The sequence below is a fragment of the Tupaia chinensis genome, unplaced genomic scaffold, assembly GCF_000334495.1.
Source record: "Tupaia chinensis unplaced genomic scaffold, TupChi_1.0 Scaffold000313_1, whole genome shotgun sequence".
NCBI classification, from domain to species: Eukaryota; Metazoa; Chordata; class Mammalia; order Scandentia; family Tupaiidae; genus Tupaia; species Tupaia belangeri.
Window position 1 is genome coordinate 4,178,895 of NW_006159806.1, and position 18,319 is coordinate 4,197,213.

The 18,319-nt window shown below is 36.8% G+C and overlaps 1 protein-coding gene across 1 annotated transcript in view; it reads left to right on the forward strand.

Annotated features, from left to right (window-relative positions):
• ADGRG6 (adhesion G protein-coupled receptor G6) overlaps positions 1 to 18,319 on the forward strand; it is a 160,393-nt gene that overhangs the window by 58,105 nt on the left and 83,969 nt on the right. The window contains exon 2 of the mRNA XM_014588839.2: positions 14,366 to 14,707. Within this exon, the coding sequence (XP_014444325.1) occupies positions 14,366 to 14,707 (342 nt within the window). The remainder of the gene's footprint in view (positions 1 to 14,365; positions 14,708 to 18,319) is intronic.

Genomic DNA, 18,319 nt, shown 5'->3' on the forward strand with positions numbered 1-18,319 from the left:
TGACAGATAGGGGTTCAGATTCATCTTTCTGCGGGTGGATACGCAGTTTTTCCAGCACCATTTGCTAAAGAGGTTTCCCTTTTCCCACTGGATTGACTTGTACCCTTTATCAAAGATAAGTTGGCTGTATGTTTTGGGGTTTATTTCTGTAGTCTCTACTCTGTTGCATTGGCCCTCATGTCTGTTTTTGTGCCAATACCATGCTGTTTCAATCATCACATGGGAGTCCAGTGACATAGCCATAGTGCTAATTGCTGGTTCTCTGGACAAATGACTGTCTTTTCTAGATCTGTGAAGAATGTCTCTTGTAATTTTATAGGAATTGCATTAAACATGTAGATTAATTTGGGTAGGATTGCCATTTTGATTATATTGATTCTGCCAATTTAGGAACATGGGATGTCCTTCCACTTTTGAGTGTTCTTTTCAATTTCCTTTTAGAGGTTTTCACAGTTTTCCTTGTAGAGGTCTTTGACTTCCTTGGTTAGTTTTAGTTCTAAGTATCTTATGCTTCTTGTGGCTATTATAAATGGAATTACTTTCTTCAATTCTATCTCTGCTTGTTGTTTGTACATAGAAATGCTATAGATTCTTGTAAGTTAATTTTGTATCCTGCCACATTACTGTATGCATTCATTACTTCAAAAATATTTTTTGTGGATACTATTGGGTCTTCTATGTATACAGTCATGAGTCATGTCATCTGCAAACAGAGATAATTTCAGCTTTTCTTTCCCTGTTGGAAGATTGGCAAGAACTTCCAGTACGATATTGAATAGGAGCAGAGAAAGTGGGCAGCCTTGTCTTGTATCCATTTTTAATGTTAGCTGTAGATTTTTCTTTTTCTTTTCTTTTTCTTTTTTTTGGAGAGGTTTTTGCTATAGGTTGCATGCGCTCGCCAGACAGAGAGAGACAGAGAGACAGAAAGCGAGAAATCACCCCTCAGGGGGGATGGCCATGCTGCAATCCCTTCTCCTCCATTCTCCTCTTGGGATCTTGGGCACCCACGCACACGCACCTGGAGTAGGTTTACGCCACCGGGTCCGGGACTCAAACCACAGTCAACTACGTGGGAGTCCAGCGACATAGCCATTATGCTAACTGCTGGTCCCAGCTGTAGATTTTTCATAAATTGTTTTTATAATGCTGAGAAATGGTCCTTCTATGCCAATTTTACTGAGAGACTTCATCATAAAGGCATGTAGTGTTTTGTTGAATGTTTTTTCCACATCAATTGAAATGATCATATGGTTTTTACCTTTCTTTCTGTTAATATAGTATATTACATTTATGGTTTTGCATGTTGGACCACCCTTGCATCCCTGGAATAAAGCCTACCTGGTTGCGATGAATAACCTTTTTTTATATGCTATCGAATACAGTTAGCAAGTATCTTGTTGAGAATTTTTGCATCTGTTTTCATCAGGGATATAGGTTTGTAGTTTTCCTTCTTTGTTGTATCCTTATGTTTTTAGAATGAGGGTTATAAAGGCTTCATAGAATGAATTTGAAAGGGTTCCTTCCTTTTGGATCTCTAGAAACAGTGTGAGTAGAATGGGGGTTACCTCTTCTTTAAAAGTTTTGTAAAATTTGTCAGTGAAGTCATGGGGGCCTGGACTTTTCTTTGTTGGGATGTTATTTATTACTGATTCAATCTCATTGCTTGTTAAAGGTCTATTCAGGCTTTCGATGTCTTCCTGAGTCAATCTTGGTAGATTATGTGTCCAGGAATTTGTCCATCTCATCCAGGTTTTCTTCTTTTTTGGTATAAGATTGCTCATAGTATCCTCTAATGATGTTTTACATTTCTGTTATGTCTGTTGTAATGTTGCCTAATTCATTGCAAATTTGACTTATCTCATTCCTTTCTCTCTTCTTAATTAGTCTGGCTAATAGTGTGTCAATCTTGTTTATCTTTTCAAAGAACTAACTTTTGCTTTCATTTATTTTCTGTATAGTTCACTTATTTTCGATTTCATTTATTTCTGCTTGAATCTTTATTATTTCTTTTCTCCTGTAGTTGTTTGGATTTTTTTGCTGTTGCTTTTCCAATTCTCTGAGGCACGATGTTAGTTGATTCATTTGCCTTCTTTTCATCTTCTTACGTGCGCTAATTGCTATAAACTTCCCTCTTATGACTTGCAGTGTCCCAAAGAAACTCACGTCCTCATTGTCATTGATTTACATGAATCTTTTTATTTCATAATTTCTTCAGTTGTTATGTACTTGTGATATAGTCATTCAGGAGTAGGTTATTTAGTTTTCATGTATTTATGTATTTTTGAGGATTTCTCTTGAAATTAAAATCAAGTTTAATTCCATCATGCTTGATAAGATGCTGGATATAGTTTCTATGCCTTTGAATCTGTAGAGGCTTTCTTTTTACCCTATCATTTAAATTGATCAGAAAGAGACAGAGACAGAGACACAGAGAAAGTGAGAAATCCAGCACCCCCAACCACCATGCACCAGTTTTCCTATTCTTTAGATATCTATGAGGGGACTTCGAAAAATTTCTGAAAAATGTAATGGAAGTATGGATTTATTTTTGGTACAAAAACTTTTGAAACTCATACATAGTCTCTTTCATAATATACATTTTTATGCACTTTTTAAAGACCTCTTGTGTATATCATTCTCTAGGGAACAGAGTATGATGGGAAAAACTATGTGCCATACCCTCCCTATAAGGATAATATATATGTATCTATAGCTTGTACCTATACTGGCATCCCAACTTTCCACTGTTGAAAATTCCCTTTTAGTTTTCCTGTGAGACCTCCCTGTATATTATAATTTCAGTAATTGCTAGTAGTCTACCTAGTCATCCATGTTATTTTCATGGAGAATAGGGAGACTTAACTGTGTTATAGTTTGCATTGAGCCAAAATAATAGTATGCCTATTATTGTTTCAAAATAACTTTCTGAGATTATACCCTACAGAACTTCCCTATTTGAAGTTCTTCATGGAATCACAAAAGGAATCTATATATTATCACAGTATTTCTCTTTCTGTAAAATAATACCACAAAGCCAAATGGTAATAGAGAGCATAGAAGCAATTTTGCAGAAATTTTACTTGAGCATTCTGCACCTCCAATCAGGAGTGAGGCAGATGTATGAGCTGAGCACTCCTACACTCTCCAGCAACAGAGAGGTTTGCCACAGTTCAAACCTCCTGGACACTGACAAGCTTCTGTTTTTAGGTTCATGCCTCCAATTGGAAACATGCCTCCCTGTTTGCTCTGTAGACCACCCAGTCCACCCACTTTTGGTGGTTTAGCCTTCTCTCTGGCTTGCCTGCAGGTGTGACCATACTCACCCACCTGGAACGAGTCACTCTACCATTTTTCTGAAGTTTAAAAATATGACTGGCTAAAAGAAGACAGTAAGCAAGTCAATTTTTATACTCTCCTGGAAACTTATAATTATAAAGTTTGGTGAACTTCATGAACTTTTTCAAGTATGTTTTTGCTGCAAACTTGCGATTGATGTGGAGGATTCATGGGGCATAGGTAAAGCAGTTGAAATGTGGGGAAGTGGAGTGGGTTTCCTCCATGTACATAGCCTGCCAGGGGCTGTACAAGGTTAGCACCCACACTGACCTCATCCCCAACTCTGTGCAATTTTAAATTAGATAAACATTTTGGCAATAGTGTGACAAACCATAATTCAGCCTTGCTGCTCAATAGGTATATTTATTTATTTTATAAAAGTAATGAACTTTTTTTAATTATTTAAAAATTTTTTTTAATGAAGTAAGCTGGCAGGCATTAAGAGCACACTAGGAACAGCTACATTAAGAAGACAGTAAGCAAGTCAATTTTTATACTCTCCTGGAAACTTATAATTATAAAGTTTGGTGAACTTCATGAACTTTTTCAAGTATGTTTTTGCTGCAAACTTGCGATTGATGTGGAGGATTCATGGGGCATAGGTAAAGCAGTTGAAATGTGGGGAAGTGGAGTGGGTTTCCTCCATGTACATAGCCTGCCAGGGGCTGTACAAGGTTAGCACCCACACTGACCTCATCCCCAACTCTGTGCAATTTTAAATTAGATAAACATTTTGGCAATAGTGTGACAAACCATAATTCAGCCTTGCTGCTCAATAGGTATATTTATTTATTTTATAAAAGTAATGAACTTTTTTTAATTATTTAAATTTTTTTTTAATGAAGTAAGCTGGCAGGCATTAAGAGCACACTAGGAACAGCTACATTAAATAGAAAGGTGATTTTTCTCCTGATGTAACCACACTCTAAATCTTCACAGTCTGTCACAGCATGGTCTATAATTCTAAACCAGCAATATTCATACTAGCACAATAAATACTGTTAGAAAGATGTGGAAATTTTCTTGAGCAGTAGGAGTCAGGATGTTTGCTGACCGTCAGCTCTACTTGCATTCAATCTGTATTGGCTGTCCTTTAGGGACTCAGACTTATGGCTTAAAAATAGACAAGTGAACACAGTCTCATGCTCCCTTACTGTTCCCTTTTGTCTCTAGACTTTGTGAACTGTACTTCAGGATACTCTTTTCCCTAGAGAAACATCAGGTGTCTTTCTAACTCTTACGGAAGTTTCTTCCTGCAAAGGGAACAGTTGAAACTATTGTGTGTGAAGACCTGCATCTATCCCCCATGCTAGAGTTTTAGAACCAAAAGAGACTTTTTGTTTTTTTCCTGGTCATATGTGGAAACCAGCATTTCAATGGTTGGTGACTAACCGGAGGTCACATGGTTGGGTAATGGAAGAGTCAAGAAGAGAAGCCAGTATGATCCCATTTGTAATATGGCCAGATATTCACATAAACATGGATTATTTCAAGAAAACAATTTAGACTTTTCTATCAAGCACAACATTATCACTCACTAAATGCTACTTGTCATAGCTATTTTAATTTTTCTGCATTCCTACATATTGTGTTCTACAGTAATATGTTTCAAATTTTAAAGAAAGTTCCTGGAAAACTTTAATTTTAAAGCTAGAAAGTCTCTTGAGGACTTACAGCTTAGCTTCATAAGCAGCACATTGTCCTTCCAACAGTGATTTTTTTCCCCCACAATAATGCAAAATTTTTTGATCGGTGAGATCTTATGATTTAGCTAGAAGGTTGTTAGAAGAAAACATTTTATTCCCCCCAAGAGGATACATGTGTGAGACAGACAGAGAGGGAGAGAGAGAAAAAGCACCCTCTAATAGGGCATGATCACGGCACAGTTCCTTCTCCATCTCTCTGTTCTGCTGGGATTTGGGACATGCATGTACTTGTGCGTGGTGTGTTTTTCGGGTCACTGGGGCTGGGACTTGAACTGCAGCCAACTCTGTGTGATCTAGCTTCCTTGACCACTAGGCCATGGGGATGGCCCTAGAAGAAACCATTTTTTTTTGGTGGGGGGGAGAGGTTTTGGCTATAGGGCGCATGCGCTCACCAGACAGAGAGAGACAGAGAGACAGAAAGCGAGAAATCACCCCCCAGGGGGGATGGCCACACCGCAATCCCTTCTCCTCCATTCTCCTCTCGGGATCTTGGGCACACATGCACCCGGCGTGAGTTTAAGCCACCAGGTCCGGGACGTGAACCGCGGTCAACTACGTGGGAGTCCAGCGACCTAGCCATTATGCTAACTGCTGGTCCCTAGAAGAAAACATTTTAAAGTTAGGTTTTAGAGTTTGGTGAAAATAACTTAATCTGTTTCTCTTTTCTGTCTCTCACACACACATGCTCTTACAGTATGTTATACTTAAGATCCATGTGAGGAGTGAGCAGTATTAAATAAATATTTTGGAAAGTAACTAATTCCATTGATAAATTAATTCAGGGCAGTTAGATGGATAGCGTATTTAAACAAGCTGTTCATATATAAAAAGGACAGTTTCAATGAAAAATCATCTTTAATTTTTTACATCTTGGCTATGGAAATTTATATCAGCATCTTAATTGCTAAGATGCTTACAAAAAACATATTCCATAAGGGGGCAAAATTATGCTAGTCGCACCTGTAATTTGCTTTGCTCCAAACCTTGCTTGTATAAACTGCTCCCATTTCTGTGTGCAAACCTGAATGGCTTTTTTAAATGCCCTCAAATTAAAGGTTAATTTGGAAAACTTGAGCTAACATGCACACTTATGCTTTTGCTGCCGTCTTCTTCCCAATATACTCTCTCAACTTATTGGGAAGGCAAGTTTGTAAACTCTAAATGTGCTCTAACTATTAATTTTGGGTTCTTCACTTGCACCACAGAATATGAAATAAATAGGAAGTAACAACCTTCACTGACATTTAAAGTTTATTTTATTCCCACCTCTTTTAAATACCCTCTGGTAACCATATGTGAAGACATGTAAAAGAAAACTGAAAATGAGTGAAGAGCCCAGGAAGTTGAATGAATAAATGAATGATGGAATGAATGAGTAAACTGAAATATGGCTAACATGCTTTGCTATTAAATAACCACAGTCACAACGCAAGAAACTGTCGCTTGAACACCTTACTATGAGCCAAGTACATTTCTAATACGTTTAGCGTATATCTCATTAGGTACATTTGAGAAGTTAACCAGTAATAACTATTTAGCCAGTAATAATGTCATTGCCTTCATGGGTAATAGAATTATAAACTCTTACAATGCTAAGGCATTTTCTACTTATGTTGTAACTTTTTAGCAATGTTTGTCTGGTTAATGCCAACGTATGCCAGTTTTACCCTACAACGCTGTGCAGTTAATTCATATAGAAAAAAACTTCCACGACATTCTCAATTGAAATGAGCATTAGGCAGGTGTTTATTTTTTGCAGTTTTCTCACTTTTTCTTTAGCAGTAAATCACTTAAGATAAAAATAAGACAGATCTCTGATGAACACTATGTTGCTTTTATATCCTGCTCAGCAACAAGTTCGCAGTGAGTTCAGTCCTTGTAGAATTAATCTGCCCCACCACTGTGACTGTTATTTTCTTCCCACAAATAAACTGTCAGGGTAGCTTGCTGTCTCTTGTCTTTCTTCTTATCATCTGTCAAGTCCTTGGAGTTAGGCTGCAGTGGTTCTTACAAGGAGCTTTGTTCGCCGGTAGTTTTATGTTGTTTATGTATAAAAGGGTCAAGTTTTAAAAAATATCTGTGCTGAACATAAATCTGATTACATTACTTTTCCATAATGAAATTATTTTTACTTTTCCTGCTGTTCTTAGTTTAATTTTTCATCTTCTTTAGCATGGTCTGCAACCCCTCCAAAACCTGTCTCTGTTATCCTCATCCTCTTTATCTCTCATTTCTGCCCACATTACACTCTCTGCTCCTGCCGAAATAAGCTCTTAAGTTATTTGAACAATCCATGCTCTCTCCCACCTTCAGGCCTGCACATCTGCAGACCAGACAGGCCCAAACACTGTTTTCTTTTCTACTTCCCCTCTTTGATTGACTCACTTATGTTTTGCATTTTTAGGTCTCAGGTTTTTTTTCTCATCTAGAAATGGTACCCGTAGGATAGCTTTTTTTTTTTCTTTTTAAGAGCTGGGAAAGATTCAACCACTATGTAAGAGAAAATAGTTAATAGTTTCCCATGAAAATGTGCATAGGCTTGCCTATGTGCTTACATCTCTAATCCTCTTACAAGAGTAACAGCTACGAAGCAGGCTAACTCTAAAAAGATTTACAACAGTTCACTTGCTTGAATCTTCAGAAAGCATTATAATTTGCAGTTAAATATGGAATGCTTTATTGCCTAGGTGATTATGGAAAGACAGGGATCAAAATGTGAACATTAACAATATTACAGAAGTCAGAGATGTGTTTGAGGGTACAGTACATGTGAATATTTAGAGATTCAAAAAGTTGTCAAGCTTAATGGTGCCTTGTCAAGAAACCTTCAGTTCAACCATCTTGTTAGTTTTCTAGCTATGTCAAACTTAATTGAACTGATTCTATTAAGTCATTGCAGGAGCTTCATATTCATGGTGCTTCCAAAGAACATTTTGAGGGTGAACCCTGACAGAAGGAAGTGAAACAATTACCTGGATTACTCTGGACAAACCAGTGTTTTAGGCAAGTAGGAGTGAACTGGGATCCTTACATGGATGCTTGGAGTTCCAGTAGGAGATTGAGACAACCAATGTAACCCTGATTTAAAAGTGATCCTCCCCAGTATGGAAATGCCATCCTTGAATGCAGAGCTTGAGGAGCAGTGGTGAGGATGGTCGAGGATGCTTTCCAACTCTATCATATTAACAGAATCACAGATGTCTCAGCTGTATCGCCTTCAGATTCTTTGCCATCCTGAAATATCTGCACAGTGGTTTGAAATCACTTAAATTTAAATATCTAACTATGATGAAGTCATCCAGTTCTTTATATTATCAGTTATTTAATACATTCCAGAATCTAGATATTATTTATAGGTCTCATTTCTATGATGTTATATCTAGAAGCAATTAACTTGATTTGGAGAAATGGTAGGTGGCCATCCTTGCTGTTTAATGATTTAGGTAATAGAACTGGTTCTAGAATTCTTGATTGTTAGCCCTTAGGTTTAGAAATCTCCAAAGCTACTAAATATTTTAAACCTTTTTAAGAAATAAAGAGTTTTGATTCATTGGAACTTAATATGTTTACATAGGAAATGCAAACAATGCCTTTGATACAAACTGAATAGGCAATGTAAGCTAAAATTTTTTGAACATAATTTTTACTGACCATAATAGAAAAATGATACATTTATTCTCTTCATCATTAAACAGTATAGAAAAAAAGTTATTCAGTATTACACACAGATATGTTTTGAAAGCAGTTTTGTTTTATCTCTTGGGGTTTGAAGTTCCTGCTTTAGAGAAATTTTAAAGCATATGGTACTTGGATTTTATAGAGAAATACTTATAAGAAGGATGGATCCACATCTCTAAGATAAAAACCTCATAACATATTAATAATTAAATTTATATCAAAATGTTTATCAATTAAAGGCTTTGCATGACTAGAAATTTTTCATTATAGATTCGAGTTTGATTAAAGAAGAAACTTTCATAAAAATATATACAAGTAAATTAATGACAAACATTTGTAAGTGTGGGCCTGGGCCAGAGGTAGAATGTGGTTTGTTGTTTGTTTGGATTTTCTGAAAATTTTGCTTTTATAATTTATAGGTGAGACTGTGTTACTATGTATAGATGTGAGCACAACTTGAGTCAAATGCTTTGAGTTGGGTATCTTTTAAAAATTATGTTGGGACCAGCAGATGGCATAATGGTTACATTGCTGGACTCCCATGTAGTTGAGCATGGTTTGAATCCCAGACCTGGTGACTTAAAACTCACTCCCGAGAGGAGACTGGAGAAGGGATTGCAGCTTGGCTATCTCCACTGGGGGTGATTTCTTGCTTCTTGTCTCTCTGTTTCTCTGTGTCTCTCTGGTGAGTACATGTGTCCTAAAACTTCTCTTAGGAAAAAAAATGATATGTTAACCATGACTTTATCAAAACCTCCTTTAGAGGTACTTCGGCAGCCATCTTAGTAAGTAATCCTGGCTTTAAGAAAGTGCTTATCTTAGACCAACTCATTGTAGAGGAATTAATCAGCAATGACATTGATTGTCCTAAATGGCCAAAGTCAAAGAACTGTATTCCAGACTCTAGCACTCTTTATCAAAAGATTTCAAAATTTATTTCTTAAAATATATTGATTTTAGTGTGATGACATGTTTATTAAAAATGTTGTCTTTTAAAATAGTACTTGAGCTCATTGCTTTGGGTTGTGTCTTTTGTTTAATTGTGGCAACTCCTTCCTCCCAAAAAAAGACCATTTGATCTTGCTGTCTACTTGATGTATAACTTCAAGTAAGTTATATAATCTATATTAGCCTCCTTTATTTATCTGTAGGTAGAGGTGGTAATAATTATCAGAATTGTTATGATGTTAAGTGAGATATGTGTGTAAACCTTTTACTGTGATGTAGAAAAAGAAATGAACATAATACTGTGCTCAGTTTGACATTTCTATTTAGTAGCACTATTTTTTAAATGCTATCTGGTCACAGAAGATGAGAATTATACAGAAAAATGCCTTAACTATTTTAATGCATATTATGGGTATCTTCTTTGTCTCTTCTAAGTCAATGTGTGTCTAAGGGAAAAAGAGATTCTACTAACTCCGTGGACAACTCTCAGAACTTTCCAATATTAACTCATGTAGTCCTAATAACCCTTGGAGGTGGGGGCCATCACTCCCATTGGCGTAAAGGTGGTAGAACTGAGGTGTAGAGAAGTTAACTTGTTTAAGATTATATGAGCAGTATTATCAGTCCAGTTTAATTTTCCTATACCTTCATTCAGCTTTTAGGGAAGATATGGCAAAGATAAAGATAAATGAAGATAAAAGAAGTATCAAGATAAAAGAAGTCAATGAACATTACCTGGGTTTTGGTTACAGAGAGTGGCATTTTGTCTTTGAAAAATGATGTTGCCTGCTTACCTGTTGGGATGATACAGAAATTATTTATTTTCTTTCATTTACTTTCTTTTTAAATCTCTAATGCTTATTTTTGGGTGGGTTCTTATTAATGGACTAGGATTACTTCTCCCTCTTGAGCTTATGGCACAATAACGTGAAACTCAGCCTGGCAGAAAGGCTAAGTCATCTCAATCCTGAATGAGTGAAATAATTAGAAAAAAGAATGCCAGAGAGCCATCCTAAGAGATCACCAGAATTCATGCACATCATCTTTTTTCATACTTAGACTTTTACTTTGTTTCATATACTGTACTTAGTCACTCTTTAATGCAGGCATGTTGCCCTTCATTTAAGCTACTCATCTATTTGATCATAAATATAACACATTTTACTGAAGCTCTCCCATGCACAAAAAATGCTGTGGAGTGTTGGGAATAGAATGGTGAATACACTTTGCTTGTACATGCCTTCTGTTTGTTGAGTTTACAGACTAGCAGGAGGTGACAGATTTAAAAAAGCGAAAAAATCACACAAACAAATACTGCAGCAGCTCTGAAAAGTGCTACAAAATAGAGGAACATGGCACTCCAGGGATGGATAAGAAAAGGCATCTGGCAGACACTGGATGATCATAATTTGTTTTTCCATTTCTGCCTTTGGCCCCATGAAAGATGTCAGAGACTTAGGGAGGATGCACAGGGGAAAGGCAAGTAAAAAAGAATGGTTGGAGAGAAGAACTGGGAAGGTAGTTTCCACAGGGAAAATTATAAACTCAACTCAAGCACTGTAGCACATCTGGGTCCTTGAATATATCACTACAGCATAGAAAAATAGTACTATTTGCAATAACTGTCATTTATGAGAAAAGTTATTTTATAGACATTCTACTCATCAAAAATCACTTAAATAATTTTTGATTGATTTCATTAACATGGTTAAAGCTTTTCATCTGTCCATTTTATGGCAATTTCTCTATCTAGAATTTTGGGTTAATTGAGATTATTGCCTTCACTTATACAAATAGATATTTCATTACCAGAGGGTATGTTTACTTGCTGAAAGAAGGGAGAAGGAGGAAGTAGCCCCTAATGGGCACAGTTATACTGCAGTTCCTTCTCCATTTCTCCTTCCTGTTGGGATTTTTGGGCATATACACACACATGACAGTGTGTTTTTCAAGCTGCCCAGGCAGGGATCCAACCACTGTTGACTGTGTGGGATCCAGCTCCCTTTGCCACTAGGCTGGGGGGCCAGCCCTAGACAAATATTTAAAAACAACACAAACATTATGTACAAAGGCTTCTTTAGATAGGAAGACAGTAGACTTTGATTTTTGGAAGACAATTGACCAGCTAGTAGCCAGGGTAAATAATTGTTGGGCAGATCCTAATTGTTTTCATTAGTGAAAATGAGATAATAACGTTTCTCTTTTCTACATAAAAAGGTTCTTCTATGTACATTCATTCTGTTAATATCTATTTTGAATCTGTCCTATACACTGGGGATACAGTGATGAACAAAGAAGACATGACCCTTGGCCTCAGGGAACTCCCAGTTCAATGGGAGAGACCAGCATTCATTTATAATGGGTCTTTATTTTTGCTGTTCCCTTGACCTACAGTGCTGTTCCCCTAGTATACTCTTGGCATATTCCCTTACTTCAGTTGAATTTTTGCTCGCATCACCTTTTTGGTGAACCATCTAGTGTCTCCACCTATTCATGTCATTCTCTATGCTTTGCTTTACTTTTATTTCTACCTCTTATCTTTATCTAACATGGTATTATTTATTGTCTTTGGGCCCAACACTGAAATATTAATATCCTTCATATAGAGACTTTGTCTTTCCAGTTCATTGATACATATGATTTTGAATAGTGCTTGGTATATAATAGGCACTCAATAATATTTACTGGGTGAATGAGTAAATTAGAAAATCACACAAATGTATAATTACAAACTAGGATAAACAAACAGGATAAGTGAAAGTACTTTGAAAGCTATAAATATGTCACACATGAAAGGTGATGTTTTAGGGAAAAAAGTACAATCTGCTAGAAGATAACCTATTTATTTATTTATGTGTTTGCATTGTTAGCTTTCAATGTAAATATTTATTTACCAAGATTTTCTCTGGTTTGTAATAGTGAGCTCTACCTTTTGATTCCCTAACCTCTTGAACCCCAGTTCAGTTACTTTCTGGAGTAGATATATTTTTTTAAATAATTATTTAATTCAATTTATTATTATTATTATTATTATTATTATTATTATTATTAAATTTGACCAGACAGAAACAGAGAGAGAAAAAGAGAGAGAAAGGGAAAGCAAGAAAGTAAGCCACCAGGTCTGGGACTTGAACTGCAGTTGGCCATGTGGAAATCCAGTGCCTTTAGCCACCACACCACCTCTTGGCCCCAGATTAATGCACCTTAATGTCAAGATATTATTACAATTTTATTAGGTCATCAGGAAAGTCATGATGTATTTGTCTGTTTTTCTTTGCAAAAAATGTGTCATGACTTTCCCAATGACCCAATAAAATGCTTCATTCTTTTGCTTTAAGTATTTTGTTTTCTACAAAGGACAAGTGTTATTCTTGTCATTTCAAAGTTATTAAACAAATCAAAAATAAGCTTCAGTAGAAACAGTAGATTCTTTTAAATTTATGACTCTCTTCTTGGGTTAAAACACAAACCATACTGGGAGGGTGACAGGGGTTAAAATTTAGGCCATCAGATCTTTTTTGGTAATATAAAAACATTTTAAAGACGATGTGACCAGCAGGCTTTCATGGGAGTGCAAAAGAAGTCTTTGTGGGGAATAGAAGAGGAAGTAAAGGTGAAAAAATACAACATGATTTCTGAGATAGGTATTCTGAAAGTAAGTTTCTCAGTGTTTCTCAGTTATTGAAGATCTTTGCATATTCTAGTTTGGCTGATAGCAAGAGTACTGTCTGAAGAAAAATGTCATTGAGTAACAGTGGGTGATAACACTGCTGTTTGATCACAAGGTTTTTTGCCCACATCCAATTCAGTACTTCTCACAGCTGCTTGTCTGCCTGGTTCTCCAAGGTTCTTTGATATTATCTAAGAAAGGCCAAAGCCCCAAGATCTAACTGTGCCAGTATCTTGAACTCATACCCTGTACTTAAGAATCGTGTCTCTGAAAACCATTGACCTGAATTTAAAATATTAACCTTTATTATAGAAATTGTAGCCACACCCCAGGCTTCTTTTACTGTAATACTCTTGTTTTTGTTTTTTTTTTCTTGAGTGCCATATGTTATCTAGTCTGCTCTTATTAAAGGGTCTGGATAGTAATTTCATTTTATATTTTTTGAAAGCATTTATTTATTTAATTCAATTTATTATTATTATTATTATTATTATTATTATTATTATTATTATTTAATTTGACCAGACAGAGACAGAGAGAAAGGGAAAGTGAGAAAGCAAGCCACCAGATCTGGGACTTGAACCGTGGTTGGCCACGTGAAAATCCAGTGCCTTTAACCACCATGCCTCCTGCCAGTCCCTAGAGTAGAGATTCTTAACCAGGGTCAATGAATATTTGTGAAATCCTTCATTGGCTCCTGAGGCCTCATGCACTCCTTGAAACTGTAGCCACATGCAGTGTTGTCTGTGAATTTACCTGGAGAAAATTCACATTCATCAGATTCTCAAAAGAGAATTCTCCCAAATTTAAAAATCATTGCTAAAATTTTATGTATTTTTAAAACATTTTGTTGTTCTATTAGTATCTCTTGTCCTCCTCAAGAAGGTTTTATTTTCCTTTTCATTTTTATGATTGTATTGTGGTATTCTTAAATATTTGCTATTTTATTGTCCCTAGTGTGTGGTATTCTGGGTTTATTATGTACGTCTAATCCCAGTCTTTTCTCTCTCTTTTGTCTGGCCAACAGTGTGGGGCTGTGCCAACTGCAGGGTTGTCCTATCCCATCCTTCTGGGACCTTTACTTCTCCGTGCTACCCTAACGACTACCCTAACAGCCAGGCTTGCATGTGGACACTCCGAGCCCCCACCGGCTACATCATTCAGATAACGTTCAATGACTTCGACATTGAAGAAGCTCCCAATTGCATTTATGACTCATTATCCCTTGATAATGGAGAGAGCCAGACTAAATTTTGTGGAGCAACTGCCAAAGGCCTATCATTTAACTCGAGTGCGAATGAGATGCATGTGTCCTTTTCAAGTGACTTTAGCATCCAGAAGAAAGGTTTCAACGCCAGCTACATCAGAGGTATGTAAACCAAAGACAGCGCCAACCTTCTGCTTTCATTTAACATGTTCTACAATAAACACAAGAACCAGAAGACAAGTTATGCTCTTTTATTTGAATGTGAATGATTAGGATTGAGATTTAAGGGCAAGAATCTGCTGATCTTCTCTGAGTATTCTCATTGGCTAAATATAATTACCAGATCCCAAGTCTGGATACAATAGAGCTGAATCCTTTTATATTTATATGCAGAACATTTAAAGTCAACTTGGAAAGAACTAGACAGTCCACTGCTAATATTTAAAATCTGTAATTCTAACACCTCGATGCTGAAAAACTAAAACACCCCTATTTAGAAGTTATTTTATTCTAGGCTTTTAAGATGTAACCTTTTAAAGAATTATGCTAGGAAACAAATATAAAAATTATGTGTAAATTTAAAAAGAGTTATTAATAACTAATAAACAACATAGCCTGAGGAAAGTCTCCTGAAATGGCTACTTAAAGGATCTTAAATGTATTTTTATAAAAATGTTTCCCAGGGGGCCAGTAGGTGGTGTGGAGACTAGTGTGCTGGACTCCCACATAACCAACTACTGTTCGAGTCTCAGACTTACCAACTTGCTTTCTCATTGCCCCTGTCCCCTGACCCCATCTCTCTCTGGTGAGTGTATATGCTCTATGGCAAATTGAAAATAATAATAAATATATGAAATTAAATAAATAATTCTTTTTAAAAATGTTTCTCAGATTCTGGTTCATCATAACATTTAAATAATCTTATTGTCTCTAAAACCAGTTGAGGTTTAAGGAAACTGAAGCTTCAAGATCATGAGATTTAGTTATACTTTTTTTTTTCTACTCTTCTGAACTTCCTATGTAGATGTCGTTTTTTTCGCATGTTTTTGCCATAAGGTACACACGTGCTTGCTAGAGAGAAGAGAAACAGAGGGAGGTAAAGTGAGAAGTCTGCCCCCACCCTCTGGAGGGATAATCATGTTGGAATCCCTTCTCCTCTATTTTCTTCTCGGGATCTTGGGCATGCATCCATGCCCATGTCCTTGGTGTGATTTTCAGGCCACCAGGTTCAGGACTTGAAGCATGGCTGGCCATGTGGGAATCCAGCCGTTTTAACCACCAGGCCACTTGCTGGCCAATAGATAACATATATTAAAAAGTAAATGGAAAAGATAGACATAGGCCCAGTCTCAGTGGCACGGGTGGTGGGACACTACTGCATGACATAGAGCCATGAGAGAAGGCCCAGGGTTCAGTTCCTGCGTCAAGCTGAATGTGCTTGACCTACTCATGATTCTGGCTGGCTGGGAAACTGGAGCAGAGGTGGACCACAGCATGATAAGACCCTCCCGGGGTTCCTTGTCTTTCTTTTTCTCGCTCTCTTTCACTCTCATTTTTTTCTCTCTGTCACATAAAATAAATAAATAAATAATCTTAAAAACAGATATAACTGGGAACCAGCAGTTAGCATAATGGCTATGTCGCTGGACTCCCACGTAGTCGACCGCGGTTTGTGTCCCAGACCCGGTGGCTTAGAACTCACGCCGGGCACGTGTGCGTGCGTGCCCAAGATCCCGAGAGGAGAATAGAGGAGAAGGGATTGTGGCGTGACCATCCCCCCGGGGGGTGATTTCTCGCTTTCTGTCTCTATGTCTCTCTCTGTCTGTCTGTCTGGTGAGTGCACGCACCCTATAGCAAAAAAAAAAAAAAAAAAAAACCTCTCCAAAAAAAAAGAAAAAAAAAAAACAAAACAGACATAACTAAGAAAATTATTAACTCCTATTACTACAGGTATTTTGTTTGAGGAGTTATTCACTATGTGTAATTAATATTAAGTATATGTATATTCAGCAAAATATGTATACTTTAATTTTTCAAAATATAGGACATTTAGAATAAAAAAGTAAATTAGAATTAACTATATATCCTCTGCATTTTTCTAATTTTAAATTTTTTTAGATTTTTGCTATATGGTGTGTATATTCACTGGAGAGACAAAGAGACAGAAAGCGAGAAATCAACCCCCAGGGGTTTGGTCATGCTGCAATCCCTTCTCCTCTATTCTCCTATTGGAATTTTGGGCACACACACACACACACACCTGGCGTGAATTTTAAGCTGCTAGGTCCAGGACTTGAACGGTCAACAATGTGAGAGTTCAGTGACATAACCATTACACCATTTGCTGGTCTCACTATATGTCCACTACTTACCATAGCCACTAATAAAATGTTAATGGGTATATTTCCTTCTAGGCTTAAAACGAATATAGAATACTGAGTTCATATTCTATACATATTCTTTTCTGTAAGTAGATATATAAATTGCTTTATACTCAAAATTGGCTAAATCCCTGATTCTTTCAAATTATATCATGGATTTTCACTAGAATATATATATACTCAGTTATATATATAAATACACACACACACACACACACACACACATATATATATATATGTATATATATATATTTGTTGTTGTTGGAGAGGTTTTCTCTGCTATAGGGCATGTGCACTCGACAGAAAGACAAAGAGAGACAGAGAGACAGAAAGCGAGAAATCGCCCCCCAAGGGGGATGGCCACGCCACAATCCCTTCTCCTCCATTCTCCTCCCGGGATCTTGGACACGCACGCATGCGTACTCGGCATGAGTTTAAGCCACTGGGTCCGGGATTCAAACCGCAGTCGACTACATGGGAGTTCAGCGACATAGCCATTATGCTAACTGCTAGTCCCTCACTAGAATATATTAAAAGCATGTTTCTACCACAGAGCTATTCTGGGTGTATATTAAAATATATTCAAGCTACCATTCGTGTGAAACCAGTATTAAATAGTATTTTTGAGGAGAATAATTCTTTCTCAAGTCAATTTCATAATGTTTATTATAGTAGCAAAGGACTAAACCCATTGCTTTACTTAATAATTTCACATATATCACAAAGTATCTTAAATTAATTAGTAGTAACCACATGGGCTGTCTGTGTTGTGTAGATATTAACTTCTTTGGCTTTCATTGACCATCTGTGCAAAGGCACCCTTGTCTTTCACTGTACGGTTGAGGGTTCTAAGGTAGAGAGGGATGAAGTAACAAGCCTACAGTCATGTGGTTACCACATGAAAAAACTGAGACATTAAGCTCCATATTCTGTCCTTTTCTTTTCATTCTTTTTTTTTTTAAGATTTTTTTATTTCTTTCTGAAAAAAGAGAAAAAAAGAGATAGAGATGGACAGAAAGATAGCACCCCCACAGGCTCTTGATGCCACCATACACTTTCAGCTCCTGGGGTTATGGACATGTGTATGCCTGGTGTACTCAGGGATGTTTCTGGACGTGAGCGTGGAACCTTTCCATGGGTCAGTCGCCCAGAGCATTTTGTTCTACAGTGACACCACCATCTAGCCCAATGTAGTCTGTCCTTTAAACACTACTCCTAAGAATCTTTCAAAAACTAGTTCATATGCCTGGATGGAAAAAACAAAAAAAGAAGAAAAAAGAACTAAACCTTCATATTTCATTGTTTTGGCTTTTCACTAGACTCCCTCTCCTCAATGGAATTCTTGTTAACCTTTTTCTTAAGTATCTGAAGAGAGAGAGGCTTTAGGGATTTG